The sequence below is a fragment of the Geotrypetes seraphini genome, chromosome 12 (genome assembly GCF_902459505.1).
Source record: "Geotrypetes seraphini chromosome 12, aGeoSer1.1, whole genome shotgun sequence".
Taxonomy (NCBI): domain Eukaryota; kingdom Metazoa; phylum Chordata; class Amphibia; order Gymnophiona; family Dermophiidae; genus Geotrypetes; species Geotrypetes seraphini.
The window spans coordinates 79,400,804-79,421,205 of NC_047095.1; the positions used below are offsets into that span (position 1 = coordinate 79,400,804).

The 20,402-nt window shown below is 43.0% G+C and overlaps 1 protein-coding gene across 1 annotated transcript; it reads left to right on the forward strand.

Annotated features, from left to right (window-relative positions):
* The first annotated feature begins 6,734 nt into the window (after positions 1-6,734).
* On the forward strand, positions 6,735-8,969 carry IER5 (immediate early response 5). The gene has a single exon (XM_033916762.1). The coding sequence runs from the start codon at positions 6,972-6,974 to the stop codon at positions 7,902-7,904; it is 933 nt and encodes a 310-aa protein (XP_033772653.1). The 5' UTR covers positions 6,735-6,971; the 3' UTR covers positions 7,905-8,969.
* Positions 8,970-20,402: the final 11,433 nt, after the last annotated feature.

Below are 20,402 nucleotides of genomic sequence, written 5' to 3' on the forward strand. Positions count from 1 at the left end.
GTGTAACACATTCTAGTGTTTGGACATTATTACCAAGTCTTTAGAAGTCACTGACCCTCCCATCTCGAATGAGCTGTTAACTTCACCGGTCACGTGCAGGGCCCAGTTCTGTTGTACAAGCCACGATCTGTGGCTCAGAGCTGAGTGAGGATTGGTAGATGCCGAGGGCTGCTGAGCCAAAGCTGCGAAAACCCAGCGAGGAGCTGCGACCCAGGATCTTGGACAGCAGCAAGTGAGGATGAAAGCTGCTCTGCCGCTATCAGAATGATCCAGCTTTCTGAAGCCCCATGAGCTTGGATGGTCTGCTCTGTCTACCTATAGCTTGCCATTTCTTGCTGCCCTGGCAGACAACTCAAAGGAATCATAAGAAGACTAAAGTAGATGTAATCTGAGTTGTGATAGAGAAGCTATAACTTCTTGAAATTCAAAGTGCTTTTGAGTATCTAAATAACTGAAAAATTTAGGCAAAAGAGCAATGAGGAACTCAAAATAAGTTATAAAATGAAAATTGTAATTAAGGACTTTAAAGGACATCATGGAAATTTGATAGATGCGATGTCCAAATTTGTCCATAGTTTTCCCTTCCCTTGCAGGAGGAACGGTAGGATAAACCTTGGAAGGATGGGACCTCTTCAAGGATGACTCCACAAGTAGGGATTGGTGAGATAATTGTGAATTCTCAAATCCTTTGCAATGGAGAGTTTTATATCTGGAGTCCAATGTGCCTGGAACAGCTGGAATTGCATAAGGAGTCTCCAGGCATCTGGTAAAAGTCTTGAGACAAAAGCTTGTGAAGAGGAAGCTTAAGTGACTCTGCCGGAGGTTGAGGAAGATGCATGACTTCCACTCCTTAGAGTATTTGGAACCAGCATCCAATTGAAGGTCCAAGTCGATAGCCATCTGACGAAGAAAAGAGGAGAAAGATAGCTGATCCGCCAATGCCTCGAGAAGAACTCGAGGTCGTCGAGGCAGCCTGGGTCAAAGATGAAGCTTCGGCCGGAAAAAAAGGCATCAAAAGAATAGGGAGACTTGGACGAAACAATCGAAGCCGCTGAGTCCTCGAGGTTTGGAAGTGGAGACCTCAATCGAGGAGTCAGTGGTCTAGTAGAACTGGAAGGTGTAGATCGAGGCTTAGTTGAAGAAGGACGCTCTTTGGAAGAAGAGCTATGCCTGGAAGTATGCCTCGATGAAGGCCTCGAACGTCAGTGGGAACAGTGCTTGGAAGCAGATCTCGAAGTTTGAGGAGACTTCGCCCCGGAGATGAAAGCAGTCGATGGCACCAAGGAATGGATTGGGCTGGAAGCTGTGGATTGAAGCTCCAGAGGCTTGATGAAGGAACCTCGATGCACCCCCCAAAGACTCTGCTCCTTGTATGGAGTGTAAGGATTCCTGTCGAGGCACTTGCAAAGAATCTGCTCCTTGTTTTACATGCATAGATGCCAGACCAGACACTCGCAGAGACTCTGCTTCCTGCATAGAGTGTGTAGTCTCAGTCTGAGGCAAAGGAAGAGGCTCGACCTCGCGGGAGTCTGCAGAATGCCCAGGCTGGATTAGAGTAACAAGCTTCGGTCCCATATTAGTGAGGAACTGAATGATTTGCTGCTCTAACATGGTCTGGAAAGAAGCCGGCAAGGATGATCCGCGTCTGAAACCGGACCACCTGCTTTGGCTGGAGGTTCCACAGAGGCAGTGGAAATGTGCTTTGACTTGGAAGTCTTAGGCACCTTAAGCACCACCGCTGGAACTTTCTGCTGAGCTATCTGACCTGAGGATACAGGGGAAGATACAGCAGACATCGTCGAGGAAAGAGCCGCTGGAAACGAAGAAGGTCTGATGAGGCTCGAGGTCGAAGCAGTGGAGGCAGGAGGACCCTCGGTCGAAGGTGAAACTGAGGTCAGCTTCGGAGTCAAGGAAGTGGTCGAATCCATCCCGAAGTACTTCTCCACTGAAAGGAGACGATGTTTAAGGGCTCGAGGTTGAAGAATAGCACAGCACTCGCACGACTTCGGGTGATGGTCTGGCCCAAGGCACTTGAGGCACTTACTGTGTGGGTCCGTAAGAGAAATCGTACGTTGACACTGGCTACACTTCTTGAAGCCTGTTGTTGGCCGGGACATAGAAGAAAAAACAGCCGCTGCAAGGTAGAAGCCCCTGGGCTGTGGCCGAGCAGCCTGCCCCGGCAGCCGAACGGAAGAAATAATTTTTTTTATGAGAAATAAAAGAAATAAATTAAATACAGCGATTCATGAAGAAAAATAACACAAATTGCGGTGAGAGAAGGCATGAAGTAAGTAAGTTGAATGCAGAGAGTCAAAGAGGGACTTCTCAGCTCCATGGAAAACTGAGAACTGAGGAGACGCACCCTGTGCTGGGTGGGAAGGCACTCGCAGACGCACGGTGCGGCTGACTCAAAACTTCTAGTTTCTACAAGCAAGTCTGCTTGCGAGGCTTCCGCATCGGGGCTCCGTCGATGACATCACCCATATGTGAGAATAGGCTGCCTGCTTGTCCTGGATAAGAAACACTTTCACCATTTGTGAGCACCAGACCCAGTATTGCTTTTTACCTCGTGGGTTCTGTCACCATTTGTCTGAGTATTCACGATCTCCCTACTTCTTTCCAATTCCACAGATGGAACTTTCCAGTCTGCACCCAGCATGTTGAAATCACCCAGCAACAGCACCTCCCCTTTCTTTCTCAATTTTTGTTTATCTCCAATTAAATCTTTATCAATTTGCTGCAATTGAATCGGAGGTCTGTAGACAACACCCACGTGGATAGAAGTTCCATCTTCTCTTTTCAAAACAATCCTTATTGCTTCTTCCATGAAAAATAATTTAGAAGCCCTTAAATCTCATCTGGCATTTGGTTGTAAATTGTGTGTCATTTTAGCAGCCTACTGTCCATGTGGAAGTAAGACCTCTAGAATCAGACAATCTCCTAAGTGAAGTTTCATTAGTGACCTATACAGAGGCATTATCATCTCTGTTTCTACTGGTTATGCTTTTCCCTGTCTACCCCTATCCTTATCACGGTTTCTACCTTGAGATCATCGGATATAATCACCTCAAGGTCTCTCTAGCACCTTAATATGTAACACCTTCTTGTGTACTGGAAGTATATGACTGTACTTTTTTGTACTGAATCTTAACCATCAATCACTAGTCCCATTTCTCATTCTGCTTAGTTCCTTAGTTGTTTACTCCATTGCAGAAAGGCAAACTTTCCCCTTTTACTTCTCTGCAATATAGTTCACATAGATATTGAACAGAACCAGACTCGGAACACATTCTAGAGTACGGGTGTCAAAGTCCCTCCTCGAGCCGGGTTTTCAGGATATTCCCTATGAATATGCATGAGATCTATTAGCATACAATAAAAGCAGTGCATGCAAATAGATCTCATGCATCTTCATTGGGGAAATCTTGAAAACCCGGCTGGATTGCGGCCCTCGAGGAGGGACTTTGACACCCCTGTTCTACATAATGGACTCCTTTTACCACTGCTGTCCATTGACTACTATGGAACCATTTTCTAATCCAACCCACCATCTTGAGGCCCATCCCCACAGCCTGTTCAACTTTTTTAATAAGCCTCCTGCTGCACAGAATCCCTAATGTTCAGAAAGACTTGCAGTGCTCATGTAGGCATGTATTCTTTGTGAAATACAGGTGTATATGTTTGTTTTACCAATCAAATTATATACAAACAATTTGACATACAAAGAATAATATAATGAATTCCAAATTAGCCAATAAATAATACTGGTAATAAATAGCTCATTCCCAACTCAATGTGATCAGATTATTTCTCAATCATTTTCTATTTGTTATTTAATATATGCTTGATTGATGTTTCTCTTTTTGAATCTCTGTATGCATCTTTCTCATTGTTTTAATGCTAGGGGAGGAGAGAGTCTGATTTTTGTGCTGAGAGTGTCTTGTATTTATAAGCAGGAACATTCATTTCCCAAGGGGCGATAGTATACAGAAGAAAAAAAATGCAGTGATGTGAAGCTTTTCCACTCATGTTCTCTCCTACCCTTCTTGTCTTGCAGTATTTTATTTCTCCTTCCCAGCAGGATTAGGATTTTCCCCCCATAGGCACAGAATGAGGGCAAGTTTTATTTCAAATTACTCCTCCTCTTATGTCCTTCCGGGTATTCTGCAGCAGGGCCTCTGACACAACAGCACTTGCCCTGCAGAGATAGGAACAGTGCTGCGGGCCCCGCCTAATGGAGTCCCTCCCGTTGATCAGGAGATATTTTTAGGAAAGTGCTGCAGTTCTGAAGGCTCAGCCATTGTTTTGCTGAAGCTTTCAGACCGGTTAGATCACATGAAAGATTAGAATGTAAAAGGAGGCCCTCCCTGTTTGAACACACGTATATACAGTATATATAAACATTTATGCAAATACATTCTGACACTATAGTATGCCATACAAACTCTGAAAAGCGCTGAAACAAACATTTTCAACATGAGGACAGTGGACCCCATTTCTGGTTGTTGGGGCTAAACAAAACAAACTTTATCCCTAACCCTCAGTTTTGTCAAATTTCTGTATAGGACAAAGGCCTACTGCCCCATCCCATTCTGTTACCTATAGTTGAATGTATACCATATACACTGCATATGATTACAGGCACAGAACACAAATGCAGGGACTAGCTTTTAGAAAAATAATTTTCATTGCCTTTTTTTTATGGGCTAACTCGGTAATCACAATGCTCAGATATCACTTAAAATGACACATGAATAATCCCAGAAACTGTTTACAGAGTAGGAGTTTCTTAAGGTGGAAGTAGTCCTCTGATTACTTTAGCAAAACTTACAGTGAGTGGTGTAGGTGTTTTCCTACTCATGTTGCAGATAAAATACATGACATATGGGGATCTCGTTTATTGTATGCCTAATGAAACAAATCTTTAATGAATAAGCCCTCTAGTCAGTAATGTAATTTTTTGAAACCTTGACTGTTCATACATGGCAATCCTATGTTATTCACCCACACTGCAGATCAATCACATACTATAAATACATGCTGTGAGCTGGCCCCCTGTCTTGCCTGTAACACTGCTGGGAGTCTGCAGGAAAACCAATTCGAGTTGTCAGTCTGTCATATTCAGCATACCTAACACTGTCAGGTTCGGGTTGGGGGGGGGGGGGACGGACAAAGGAAAGGTTCCCATCCAGTCTAAGAATGACACCAGACACCTTTGTCGTCCTTTCAGACCCCTTGGGATGGAACTAAACACAAACAAAAGGATAAAACACGATTTTTCCAACATAAAAGCTGCCTTCCACTACCACCACCTACACACCCAGCAACAGGAACCCTTGACTCACTTGAAGCAATCCATCAAAGCTCTCATTCTAGGAAGAAAAACATACCAGGCAAGTACAACTGCAAAGCAGTTAGTGAAAGCCACACTCATTCACACTCTGTTGCCAGCAAAAGCAGTATTGGCACAGAACAGTGAGACAACAAGCCAGCCAAGGATCTGACCTCAAACGCAATCACATGACTTTGTCTGAAACTTGTAACAGCATTACATCAGTCTGAGTCTAAAAAAGAAAAGCACCGGGGGGAGGGGAAAAAAACCCTAAAAACATTGCTCATCTTAAAGCGGCAATGCCACCAGCTGTTGTATTATATAAAATATAACTAAAGAACAATATAGAGAACGGGGTGACAAGAGGTGATAAAATACATTAAACTAGTTGAAAGAAAAATCACATAACCACATTATTTAAAGTACTTTTTTGTGCAGCTAATAGTTTTTCAATAGTTCTTAAACTAGCCTGTAGCTAGTTATTTGTTCAAATACAAGTAATAAACTCTTGATCTAGGGTGCTATCAGCTCTTGTGGGGTTTTATTCACATTTCTCATTTGTTTTATCTTGTAGTTTCTTATACATGGCTAATGCAGTGTACTACGTTCAGAGGACTTTAGGTATATGTTTTGTTTAATCTGGTTAGGAATGTTTCATGAAAAGATAATCGCATTCTGATTTGTGTTTCACTGTGTTGCATTTCACTGCCCTGTAGAATTCTATTTCTGTTGATGCTGTCATACCACCTTCCTGCCTAAAACTGGACAATATAATTAAAACAGCTACAAGCAGCGTCGATTAATACAACTTAAATATGTCAATATATAATCTTTGTGATGTTTTTAACTTGTTTTGAATGTTGTAAGATAAAAAAATAAAATATACATCCAAACATCTTAATTAATATATGAATCTCTAATATGGTTAACAGAGGAGAAAAAAAATAAACAGTATAAAGTACTATACCAGCCTGCTAAAACCCCATGTCGTCTCTTTCTTTTCGGGAGGGAGACCTTTAGCTGCCCTGTTTGAGAGATCTCTATGAACTTTTGAGCTGTAGTTTACATGCCAAGTGCCAGCCAAACTACAGTAATGTGCAGATATATGCGGTATTATTTTGTCCTAGCAAAAGTGACTCATGTTCCTCAATATCCAGCATACGTTACAAAAGTAAAGTAAAGATCTAACACGGAGAGGAGGACACCAACTTAAACTCTGTGTCGTTGCCCTTTTAAAAGCTCTACCGCGGATATCCATTCGAATCCTCCCGTTCCATTATCCTCGATCTCCTACTGGTCCAGAACGAGGCACTAGGTTGCGTGTCCAGGCTTCGAACGCCGGCCTGCTTCTGATTGGGTGGAGGCGGCGGGGGCCAGGAGCGAGGTATATAAAGCAGCTGACTCAGCGCGCGCGCGTTTAGTCGGCGGCGAGACTGAGAAGAGTGGTGTTGCGTCTGTTTGCAGGTAGTCGGTTGCTGCTGATATAACAGCCTTTTCCAGGAAGAAAGTCAAAAAATTATCCGCGGGCTCCGTGTCCTCGCCTACACCGGGCGAGGTACAGGAGAGATCTCTGACCGCTAAGCCAGAGCCAGAGGAGCGGTGACCTTGTCCGGAGGAGGAGCACTGTCGTGTCCTCGGGATGGAGTTCAAGCTGGAGGCGCACCGCATCGTCAGCATCTCGCTGGGCAAAATCTATAACTCGAGGGTGCAGCGCGGAGGAATCAAACTGCACAAGAACCTGCTGGTGTCCCTGGTGTTACGTAGTGCCCGCCAGGTCTATCTGAGCGAGGGGCCCGACCTCGAATTGCAACCCTGCCCTTCGGCACCCCACTCTTACCCCGGAGGAGAGCAGCCTTGCCCACCGGGACCTCATGCTTACCCCGGAGGAGCTCAGCCCTGCCCGACGGGACCCCACGATTACCCCGGAGGCGCTCAGCCTTGTCCGCCGGGAGTTCATGCATGTCCTGGGGACCCCGATCTGCCGCCCTGCCCTCCGGAGACCTGCCCTTTGCCGTGGCAAGAAAGCGCTGCTGAGCCCTGTGCGGATCCCGCGCCCCATCCGATCCCAGAACCCAGGGAGGAGGATCGGAGGGATGAAACGGGTGCCCCGCCACACTGCGAAGGACCGGTCAAGGTGGCCGACCCGCGCTGTCATTGCTGCCGGACGCAGGGAGGCGAGGAGGAGGAAGGGAAGGAGCAGCACCAGAGTTCGCCTCGCCCCGGCTGCTGCCGCCGCAAGAGGAGCGCCGAGCCCCCGCAGCGCCTGGGACTGAAGAGAGCCCGCTGGGAGGAGCCGCTCCCACCGGCGCCGGGCGACCAGGAGGTGCCCGAGCCTGAGGACATGGACACAGGCAACGTGGCGAGCCTGATCAGCATCTTCGGCTCCAGCTTCTCGGGACTGTTGAGTAGGAAAGAAACGGTGGGAGACGAGCGGCTGGAGCCCGTCGCAGAGCGGCAAACCCAGGACACGGAAAGGGACTCGAGCCCGCCCGGCGGCGGGCAACAGAGCCGCTGCGAGCGAGTGCTAAGCCCTGGACTCAGCCCGTGGGGCACGGCCATCGAGGCCTTCTGAGACTCAGCACAGATTCTTTATTCCATGTTCTTATTTTTTTTAAAAAAAGATGGGAGCGCCCCGGGACTGCCGTCTCTCTCTCTTTTTTTTTTTTTTCTGGAGATGGGGGAGGGGGAGAGATCAAAGTCCGCGCCACTAGGAGGAGGCGGTGGAAAGTAGGGAGAGGCATATGACAGGCATATGACATAAGTGTTACAGGGAGCCATAGCTCGGAAGTTGCTGGGTGAGCAATTAAAAAAAACCCACACACAACAGCCCAGTTCTGGACTAGAGGGGAAAAGTTGAACCCTTCCCCCCCCCCTCAGCCCGGAGCGGGGAAGGCTGGCTGCCGGATGTGGATGCATTTCCTGCTACCCCCGCCATGGAGCACCACGTGGAGGGAGGGGAGGAGCCAGGGACTTTCCATTGAGAGAGGGGAGGGGGGGTGGAGGGGAAGTTCCCAGCCGCCCTGTTTCCCCGTTGCGACACCGCCTTCGGAGTCAGGTTTCAAGACTGATCCTGGGAGGGCTTTTGATGTTTGCAGGCTTTTAAAAACAAAACAGAAAACAAATGTTTAGAGAAAAGAAACCCCGGAAGAATCGTAACGTTACCTGATCTGTGTTCCTTTGTGAACTTTAATGCCCCGGGTTTCTTTTGTGTTTTGGGCACTAATGGTTTTTTTGGGAGCATGTTCGAGTACATTTAATGATTTCACTGTTTTCTGTTTACATCTTTTTAAAATTCAACACCCTCCTACCGTGAAAGCACGAGTGCCTTGTGTGAGTGAGCACTGCAACGAGGAAAATGTTCATCAGCGCTTACAAAAACGTTTATATATAAATATATGTAATCCATGTTAAAAACTCTTGTTCGGGAGTATTTCTGGTGCTTTAACAAGTGTTTATATGTTTACAGCCATTCTGAATGGAGGGAGTGGTTTTTCTGGGGCCCAAGTGCTTGCTGTCTTCGTTTTAGAAAGATTTGAGCACTGGGTTGTGTACAGTATTTTCTCCTGCACAGTGCTGTATTTTGATATGTATAAAATGTACGTGTTTATCACGTATTAAATATTTTCAAAACAAAAAATGCTGACTTTGGATCTTGCCATTTTATTCACTGATGTTCTTTCTGCAGCTGTTGTATGAATGCTTGGGGGAGTTCATCTCGGGCCTTTCCTAGGCTGGATGTAGAGGGGCCTCTGAATTGGGGCTACTCTGCTGGCTGGAAACATACAATTCGGATTTGAGAGAGGAGCAAGTTCCAGTAAAGGGGACAGTGGGAGGGGGTTTGGAGACCTGAGGTATTTCCATAATCCTGTGACCTGAGAAAGCAGACCTGTTGAAAATATGCTCCCTGACTCTTGCTGCAAGGGAGCAGTGGAATGAGTTTGTGTGCTCCACCAGTAGGAAAGCTGCCTCCTGAGCTCTTTATCCTTCCCTGTGTGTTACTTACTGTAACAATAAGGCCTTTGTGTTTGAGCTGTGGGCTCTGCAACTTCTGTGTGAAAAGAATTAATGCTTTAATTACCACCTGGTGGAAATGGTTTAGGAAAGCTCCAGGTGTCTGTCCCTAAATTAAACATTTGATATTGGGCATCAAAAATGCAAAAAAGAAAGACCCACCCTTCATATTCACAGTGTTTTTCCCTTACAGGAAGGAGTTTACAAGAAAAAATAGCTGCTAGGGTAAATTGCGCAATGTGAGCAGTCATCAGTCTTTCAGTGCAGTCCCAGCTTTACATTTTTTCAACATGAGATCACCAACCAACTTGAGAACCTATTTTGTACTAACCTGCAAGAAGAAGTGAAAGGCAGTCAGGGTGGGATTGTTCAGCAGTATTGACAGAAAAAGGTTTCAATTAGTGCTTGAAAGAACAGTATTTAATTCCAAAATTTTGGTGTGATTCACTGCTGAGACAACCTTGAGGTTCAGATCACTGCTTCCTCTGCCAGTCTTGAACAGGGTTGAGCATCACTGAATGTGAGACTCGGTTAATTAAATGATTACAAAATTCTGAGGTGTTTTACAGTGAAAGGCTGTAAGTTATGTGCATAAAGCCAACTCTGTGCCTCTTCCCCCAGCAGCACCGAGTGCCCCATAGCTGCTGCTGTGGGATCAATACTTAGCCTAGATGAAGAGTGCTGTACAGAGAGGAGTGAGTGAAGGGAGACAGTGGCTTTACTGGAGCAGTGAAGTAGAGAGAGAAGACTGAATTTGAGTGCAGGAAAAGGGGAGTGAGCCTGTGAAAATCCTCTCCCACACACAGCCCAAGCATAAAGACTGCTACGGGGAATTGTGTATTCCATGGTGTGTCTTTCCTTATTTTCTACAAACCATACAAGGATTTGGGATCAACTGTTCAAAGGAATAGATTCATTTTCAATGCATGGTTTTGCTAGATAAATAAGAAACATAGCACTGCCCAGATATTTACAAGAGAGCATCCTTGCTCTAGGGCAGGGTTAGGGAACTCTGGTCCTTGAGAGCTGTATTCCAGTCGGGTTTTCAGGATTTCCCCAATGAATATGCATGAGATCTATTTGCATGCACTGCTTTCAATGCATATTCATTGGGGAAATCCTGAAAACCCGACTGGAATACGGCTCTCGAGGACCGGCGTTCCCTACCCCTGCTCTAGGGAGTTTCATGGACAAATGTTTTTAACACTAGTCCAAATACACCCAACATGTTATGTTTTCCTCCCACTTCAAATAATGGCAGAAGACTTTCTAAGATCATCAGGTTTTTTTATTTTGATTTATATCCCGTCCCAGTTAACATTCGTAGTTGGTTGTAAAGATCTATTTCAAGGGAGAAAACTTATCAAAATGAAATGTAGGCTAGGACAGGGGTAGGCAATTCCAGTCCTCGAGAGCCGGAGCCAGGTCAGGTTTTCAGGATATCCACAATGAATATGTATGAGATGGATTTGCATGCACTGACTCCTTGAGATGAAAATCTATCTCATACATATTCATTGTGGATATCCTGAAAACCAGACCTGGCTCCAGCTTTCGAGGACTGGAATTGCCTACTGGGTTAGGATACCAAATACATGATTAATTCCTAGCAGGAAAAAGTGAGCAGACCAGAAATTACTATAGTCCAGAATTGGACAGACTGGATGGTCTCTTTATCTGCTGTCATTTACAATGTTACTATGTTCAAATAAGCAATTTTATTGAACCGCAGCAGTGGAGGGGTGAAAACTACACCCAACTTAGCTAGGTGTTGCCCTTCTGGGTTATATCTGGGGCCTAAAATATCACATGGTGAACCACAAAAAATTAAGATGGCTGAGGGAAAGAAACATTTTTATGGTTCATCATGTGGTATTTTAGGCCTCTTAACATAGTGCAGAAAGCCAAAACTTAGTTTTCACCCCTCTGCTGCTGCTGTTCAAGAAAATTGCTTCTTTATACAGTATTTTGGACTAATTTAGTCTTTCTGATTTGCTCACTTTTTTCCTGCTTGTCTGGCCCTTGTAGACCATTTGCGTATTTGCTTCCTGAGGTGTTCATTTCTGATACCACCTGGAGGCAGGCACCAGAGCATCTTGGGATTTTTGCTGTGTAAGTGGGTCACTCGAACCTGCTGGAACTAAGATAGTTGACAACCTCTTACTGTGTGGTTTCATGACTAAAACCAGTGTATAAATAAAATAAATACAGCAAATTCTTCCACAGAATTACAAAACGCACCCAAATAAAATAACTGAACCTCGGCACATCTAGGTTGTATCCTGGTAAGATGGTGATGTGCATATTCTGCACCATTTTGTATATATATAATTGAGATACTGAATCGTTGATCTTGGATCCTTTCGTGCTGCAGGTTAAAGGGGCCCTTTTACTAAAGTAGGATAGATTTTACAGTTATTACTAGTTAATGCAGCAAGTTACTGTGCAAAACTATTGCACTAACTGGAGGCGTTCCCAGCATTTTGTTTTACAGGTCATGCTAACATTCCTATTAGTGGGTGGTACCTGCTCATAGTTAATGTGGAAGTACTTGGCCTCTCCTATTTTGGAGGCAGGCACTAACAGTAAAAGAGTGGTATTTACTGTTTGCTACTTGCAAAATGCCTTCCAACTCCTGTTCTCAGTATACTTTGTGGTTTACTGTGTGTGAACTTCTAAAATACTGTAAAACCTCTTCCTACTGGAGCCAGAGCAATTGATCCCGCCCTTCTCCATGGTGACCTTTCTGTTGGTCCTGTACACAGCCTGTCCCCCCTCCTCTCTTGGTCCTACCACAGGCCTACCTTACTTCCCTGGTGGTCAGCTGGGACAGGAGCAGTCCTATGCTCCTGCCCATGTAGTCTCCATAATAAAAAAATGGCTGCCATGAGTCCTGTGACAACCTTGAGAGACTGCTACAGTCTCATTAAGTTGCTACAGGAACTCATGGCAGCCATTTTTTTTACTATGTGAACTGAACAGGAAGGGGTGTAGAAATATTCCTCCTGCCCCGATTTGCTGCTGGCCTACCAGGGAAGTAAGGTATTCCTGTGCTGGGAGGGAGAGAAGGGGGGGCAGGCTGGGTAAGCTGGCAGATGGGACATTGCAGGGAGGGGGCGGAGGGATTGATCACTGGACCACCAGGGCAGTCAGGTAGGGCCAGGGTGGGGAGTCGAATATAAACCGAGACCGACATTTTGTGGATGAAAAATCTCAGTTTATATTTGAGTATACACAGTACTTAACTTCGTAAAAGAAAGCCCTAAATATCAATAATCCCTGTTTTCAAATTTCTTGATACTTTCAAGTATGTTTTGCGGGTTCTTGTCAAGTTCAGGTACGATAATAAAATCATGTTTTTAGCTTTTAAGCATCTCTCCTTTTATTTAGAATGTGAGTTATCTCAATACTGTTACAGTAAAGCACCTTTTAACCAAAATAGTTGAAACGAGGCTTATAGGTCATAGATTTATTTAGACATGAGCTTGGGGATTAAAATCTAGTAATGGGAAATTTTCTGCATAGTGGGATATAAGACACCAGTCATTTATTTTGTAGAGCAGAACTTTGTTCAAGTAATAGCATGAGTACAATTTTTGGAGAAACATACTTTGGATAAAAGGTGCTATATCGGAGGTTCCCAGCTGATATGGTGTATCAGGGACCTTAGCTGTGCTCATAAATTTGAAGCCATCAAGCAAAGTAAAAGGGGGATTGGACTGCTGTGCAGTTTTCTTTCTCTTCCCTCTGCACCATCCTCCCCTACTTGTAGAAGTTGTCATTGAGCAACCCTAAACCTGCTGTTGCCATTTGCTCTAGCATTCCTTTGACACCAGGAGTATGGAAGGTTAACTGGTCTCCATATGAGAGTAAAGGATTACACATGGTTCCATTTGAACAGGATGCCCTGAGATATTGGCACTGAAATCCTGCTGTCCAGAGGTGATCTTGAGATTGTAGGACAGTGGCTCTTACTTCCACTAACTGGTTAGATTTGCATGTCTTCTACCTTCATTGTATGCAAATCTCTCCCATGTATATTCATTAGGAAGATCCTGAAAATCTGACCTATTGGTGACGCTTGAGAAATAGAGGCAGGGACCCACTGAAGGGGGAAAGTCATAGGCGTCGGAACAGAGGAAGCCACAGAGGCCATGGCCTCCCCAAATATTTTCGGTCACTGATTGTTGCTCTCCCGTCTCCCGGTGTTATGATTTTAATTCTTTGGGCAGCTGCCACACTGTCAAACAGCAGGGCATGCCTTGGAACCCTTCAGTCTACTTTCGGGGACAGGCTTGCTCATGGATGCTGCAAGGTGGCGGTCTGAAGATTTAAAACTAGCGCTGGGAGGAGGTGGGTGGGGGGCTTAGGAGCTGCCGAGAGGTCGTGTGCTAGGCCAGAGCTCCTGGGCCACCCAAACAAAGCAGTGTTCCGCTGCCTATGGGAAAAGTAATTATGCTAAGTGTATGAAGGGATGAAATGTGCTGCAACATTAAAAAGGTTGGTGGTAACTTGCCTTATGAAGCAGTATAGTGACAAATTGAAAGAGGTGGGCTGGGAAAAATAAATTCAACTGTATTTTGGAGATGAAAAATGCTTGGATGTGATTTGATTTTTCCAGTGGGAGGGAGCTTGTCAGTGATGTGAGTGCAGTAAGCTGGGCTGTAGAGTAGCTTTAAACTTGGACAGCGTGAAACACATTCCTCGCTCGAAAAGGCTACTGATTTTCCCCCTTCCAGAGACTGATATTGAGATGTTCTTGGACAGAATGAAGCTGGAGTAAATGGAGGTCTTCTATCCTGTGGATAAGGACTGGGCTGAGCCAAAATCATTGGCTTCTCCAATTGCTTTCCTATGGCCCAATATGATGCTGTGGAATGCTAGTCCCCATATTTGTAGACGTGGCTCCTTTCTAGCTATAAAGATAGTCTGCTTCTTTGAGGTAGTATCAGAAATGCCAAGTGACTCAGTTCAAGGAGGGAGAGCTTACATGCCAGTGTACTTCTACCATTTTTAAGTCACATTTTATCTTTGTTTTATATACTGCTAGCCTGGCATATCTCAGCAGTTTACAGTAATAAAAAGGAATCTAGGGGAAATAGATATTTTGGAAATGATATGAGGAGGCCTAGCTAAGTTTATTTATAGATAGTTCTAACTGGTTTTGAAAGACATGAGTGGGCAAATTTATGCTTAAGTTATAAGTATGTGAAGATGAATGCGGACATGCTGGGGCATACTAAGATATTCAAGTTAGTTTGTGACCCATTGACATCTTTTGTGAATTCGTTATAGCTGTCTTTTATCTTTATTTCTGTTGTTATAATACACACATCCGGGGGGGGGGGGTATATCTTTTATGTGGTTTTATTCCTTGATGAAAATATTGGTTGGGAGAGGGGGTTTTATTTTTGTATTGATACTGATTGATTATAAGTGCTTATTTGATTATTACTATTTGTATGTATATTTTATTGCACTTTTTGTTGGCTTTGAAAACTTAATAAAGATTTAAAACAAACAAAAAAAAGACAAGTGAAATGGTGTGGTTTCTGTTAGTCCAATTTTTAAGGTAATATATAGAAATAAAAACATAAAGGAAATAAGGTAATACTGTACCTTTTTTATTGGACTAAATGCATTTTATGATTAGCTTTCAAAGGTAACCCTTCGTTTTCAGATCAGAAAGACATGATAAGTTAAAATGTATTTTCTATAATCTTTCCAGAGAAGAAAATGAGGCTCACAATACTTTCAAGAAAATATAGACATTAAACCAGCTGATAAAGTAGGTGCAGTTGTGATTATGAACCGAAATACAGTAAAACCTTGGATTGCAAGTAACTTGGTTTGCAAGGGTTTTGCAAGACAAGCAAAACATTTTATTAAATTTTAGCTTAATAAACAAGCAATGACTTGCAATACAAGTACATATAGTATACACACATCACATCATCACAATTGAGCCGATGGTTCTTCTCTGACACTGCAGGAGTGTAGTGACTGTTCTAAACAAGCAAGGTCTTGCAATATGAGTACATACAGTATACATGCATCACAGCACAACAGCTGATGGTTCTTCTGTCTGACACTAAAAGAGTGTAGTCACTGTTCTAAACGAGTGAGGTCTTGCAATACAAGTACATACAATATTTTGTATTAAAGTTTTGGGGTTGTGGAACGAATCATCTGAATTTCCATTATTTCTAATGGGGAAATTCGCTTTGACATACGAGTGTTTTGGATTTCAAGCATGGTTTCGGAATGAATTATGCTCGCAAACCAAGGTTTTACTGTATATTTCTCAGATTCATTACCAGCTTAGTGATAAAGACTTTTATTTTTCTCTGAATAAAGCTGCAATAGATAGTTTGATCAAATCTGGAATTGACACTGGATTTCATATCTCCAAGGAGAGTACTTTTTTGACAATATGCTCAAAGACTATGTATATGTTACATTTCCTCTGATCTTTCTAAAACTCTTCTTTGGACATAAGAAGTTTTATCTGTGATATAATTCACTTTAATTAAAAGGAAAGACATGAAGATCCCTACTGAATATGTCATGGAACTGGCCAAGTTGGCTTTAACCAAAAATTATTTTTATTTATTTGGATTTATATCTAGTCCTCCCAAAAGATCTCAGAATGGGTTACAAGAAGATGCGGTATATAAGCTTAAGGTTTATTTTAGTTTAGTAATGTAGAGCATGACAATACATTTTAGATCATGACATGATAGGTTAATAGATAGGGGAGCAAGATAGCATGGCATGGCAATGCTTAATAGGACCTAACAGGCAAGGCCTCATATAGCATGGGGTGGTGATAAGTTTATTATGACATTGCAGTAACTAATAGAGCTTTCAGTACATTATGGTGCCTTACAGTACAAAGTGTTATAAGGCAGCACATAACAGAGCAAGGCAGTGCATTATGATGCATGACAGTAAAGTACATGATATGACAGGCAATACATATAAGAATGGCAGGAACATAGTGGTCTGGCAGGACAATACATAACTCTGAATGATAATATATGCTAGGAATGGTATACCATGGAATGGCTGGCAAAATGTGGAAGTGTCAGCAATTGACAATGCATGACAGTACATGGTATGGCAAAGGTAAATACATAACAGTGCATGATAATATGTGTTAGGTATGATATGGTATGGAATGTATGACAGGGCATGGTAGTATCAGTGATGGTTGATCTTGTTTTGTGGATAGTGGTATTGTGACTGGAGCTATTTCATAGAAGGTTAGAGGAAGAGGTGAGTTTTTATTGCCTTCCTGAAGTTCAGTAGTCCTAATAATCTGATGTGAGATGGTAATTGGTTCTAGAGGTGTGGTAGGTAGTATGAGTAGGATCTATTCTGGGCAATCTTAAAGCAGAGGGAGCCTGAAGGTATGTGTAGTCTTTTTTTTTCTTGCGAGCAAAGCTGCCGATTTGGGGTGTAAGGTGGCAGCTTGGAGGCCATATAGGTTGGTACCGTGTTGTGGAAAACTTTGGTAGGCTATTACCAGGCCCTTGAATACACATTGGGCTCCTTTTATCAAGCTGCTCTAGTCATCTAGCTTTTTATTTCTGTAAGCCAGTTGTGTAGTTTGGATGTTTGGGTGTCTCGGTTTGAACCTAGTGGCAGGTCTAGTTGTATGTCATCCGCAAAGGAGTGGATCTTTAACTGGTATTTTAAGGCAGTATCTAATACTGGCCTGATATAGAGATTGAGAAGTAAAGGGGGATAAAGGGCAGCTTGTGGTACCCATTTTATTGGTTTCAGTTGTGATAGAACATATCTTAGCAGAACATTTTGGGTTCTTTGTCTTAGAAATGATGAGAACCAACGGAGTGCAATTTTGCAGATTCCAATATCTGCAACTCTGGAAAGGAGGCGGGGATGATCGATGATGTCAAATGTGGTGGTGAGGTTTCCTCTGTCTAGCATGTTCCAAGCAGTCAATGATGCCTGTTGTGGAATTTCCTGAAGCCAGATTGGTAGGAGGAGAAGGCATCTTGTTTGTTGATGAAGGTCTGGAGTTGCGATAGTACGGCCTTTTCTAGGATCTTGGAGATGAATGGAAGATTCAGGATTGGTCTGTAGTTAACTGGGGGTCATTTGGGTCCAAGGTTTGGTTTTTTTAAAGATAGGTCTATGATGGCTGATTTCCAGCTTTGTGGTACTATTACTGTTTGAAGGGAGGAATTTATTAGGAGGATTGATTTAGTAAAGGTGTCCTTTATGGACATCAGGAGGTTGGGTGGGCACAAGGGTCGTAGTGTGCAGATTTTTTTTTTTTTTTTTTGCGAGGTCATCATGAGACCAATTTAGGTTTCAAGATCTAATTTTTTTTTAAGCAAATAAAGGGGCTGCAATAGGGGCTACTATGGCCCCTGATCTAGCCAACCTTTATGTTAATCAGTATGTTAATCTCTTTTTACAGTGATCATGTGTTATAGAATATACTTATTGATGATGTATTGTTGTTATTTTATTGAGGCAAGGGGATTATTAGAAACGTGAGTTCTTTAATTGGTTAAATCAATGTGATACCAATTTAAAATTTCAAAATAATTGTAGTGATTTTGAAGTGGTTTTCCTAGATGTTTTAATTAAGAGATGTGACAATTGTATGTTTTGCAACTTAGGGGCCCTTTTATCAAGCTGCGCTAGAGGTTTTTAGTGCGAGCCAGCAGAGTGAATGCTCTGACACTCATTGAACTATGAGTGTCGGAGCATTTACCTCGCCAGCCCTCACTAAAAACCTCGAGCACAGCTTGATAAAAGGGGGGAGTAATGATTGAGGCACAATTTAAAGGATATTATTTATGTAATTGTTTGCCTTTGTGATTCATTATTCATAGGGAAGACCACACATAAACCTAAGCAGAGATTGGCTGAACACAAGAGCTGTTTACTACAACTGTACATATAGCGCTACCATCTGCATGCAACGCTGTACATTAAACACGCAAGAGACAGTTCCTGCTCGAAAAAGCGGTTTAAAATGTGATTTCATATAGCAACTGAAGAGTACTGTACCTCCTGTTGTTTGAAGTGGGCCGGCACAGTAAATGAAGGAATTGCTGTATTTATTGGTTGTATAACATGTATTGTATGTTTTTTATATGACTGGTTTGTTTGTTGTTTGTAAAACTGCCTAATTATAGGCGGTTAAGAAATCTTTTAAATAAATATATGCTCCGACACTCGTAGAATTCCTGTGAGCATCAGAGCATTTACCTCGTCGGCCCACAGTAGAAACCTCTACCGTGGCTTTGAAAAAGTGTTTAAACCTATTTTTAAAAATGTTTTTAAATATTACTTTTGACCTCCAATAATGTTGCTATGACATTTTTGGTGCCAAAATCTCATTTAAATTGATCAATGCACTAATTAAAGGTTTTTAACTTGACCTATATCTCTAAGAATTTGATTTTTAATGGCTCAAAATTTCAGTGTTTTTAATTTTGCTTTTTTAGTGGATTAATAATTGGTGGTACAGTTTCACTTTTGGGCACTCTTCTGATACTTTTTTTTTTTTTTAAATCTTTACAGTATAAGTTTGAAAGTTACACTTCACAAGAACTACAAACTAAGATTCAAAAGAAGGGGCAGAATGTACCAATTATGTATGGAGGAGTGGCCTAGTGGTTAGAGCAGCTGATTCAGCACCTGAGGTTGTGAGTTCAAGTCCCACTGCAGTTCCTTCTAACTGGGCAACTCACTTAACACTTTATTGCCCTAGGTGCAAAATAAGTACCTGTCTAAAACATGTAATCTGCTTTGATTGTAGCCAGACAGAAAAAAGCGGTATATCAAGTCCTGTCCCCTTTACCCATCCCCCAAACTTGACTGCCACTCCCTTTTCTCCTACCCAGCTCTGCATTCCCCCCTCTCTATACAGCCTTTCCTGAAAGAGGTTTGAGCTCTTCACCTTGATTCTAAGTTTTTTTCCCAGAGTTTTCAGAGCACTAGCCTGAACATGCCTCCTCAGACTTGGCAGCTTTTCCCCTCTCCACATCTGTTTCAGAGCTCTGGAATTCCGAGGGCTGGAAGAGCCTCTTGGGCCTGCATTCCTGAGCCAGCCCCTCCCTCCCTCTGCTCCCTGGGGATAACAGGAGGCTGGGATCCAGCAGTAGAACTAACTGGGAGGAGGTCGCTTCCCTGCCATGAAGGCATGTTTTGTGCTTTTGAATAACCCTTTGCTGCTTTTACTGCCTCTGCCTGGGTTTTGGCAGTACTGTATTTGTTTGGGCTCACACTACTCATTGCAAGCATCATCAGCTGCCGGCTCTCTTCCTTCATTGGTTATGAAAGAAGATGTGGGGCTTGGGTGAGGACATTTGCAAGTGATAGAAAAATGGTTTCTCTGTTCTTTTGCACACAAATTTTAATAAATGGAAAAATATATATATATTTTTTCTCTAAATAACACCCTTTCCTCAAATCAGAACAGAAACTGTTCATTTAGTGAGAATATAATTCTTTTTAAGTCCTATATTTTATTGGCTGGATGTTAATAGTGAGGACTTGGTATTACATGCATGGAGAACAATTAATGTGCACACTTCCTGGAATGATAAGGGTGGTCGGCTGCCTTCCCCCATCTGTTCAGGGACAGGGTTGTGCCTCTATTCTGAGAGATAATGTGTGATGGCACAGAGAGTGCCTATGATTTGTAGGGGGAGAGGAAAGCAAAAGTTTCACATGTATATTTTCCTGACACTGCCCAAAGGAAATGAGATCCTTAAGCTGTGAACACATGGGTTGTTCCTCCCTTTCCTCTACCATGAATCTCTAAGCATCAAGCCCAAAGTGACCTCAGGCACAGGTGACCTACTTAGGTTTTTAACTTGCTAGTCGGTCAATTTGATATAGGTTACAACAAGATGAATCAGGACTCTAGGCACCTGAATATTCTGGATAGAACTCTGAAAATTGCATATGGAAAAGCCTGCATGACATCCTTCCAGCTTACAGAAGAAACTTCTAGATCCAAATCCTACCAGAGCCCCACCAGAACACCTTAAAGGTATTAAAAAAATAATCA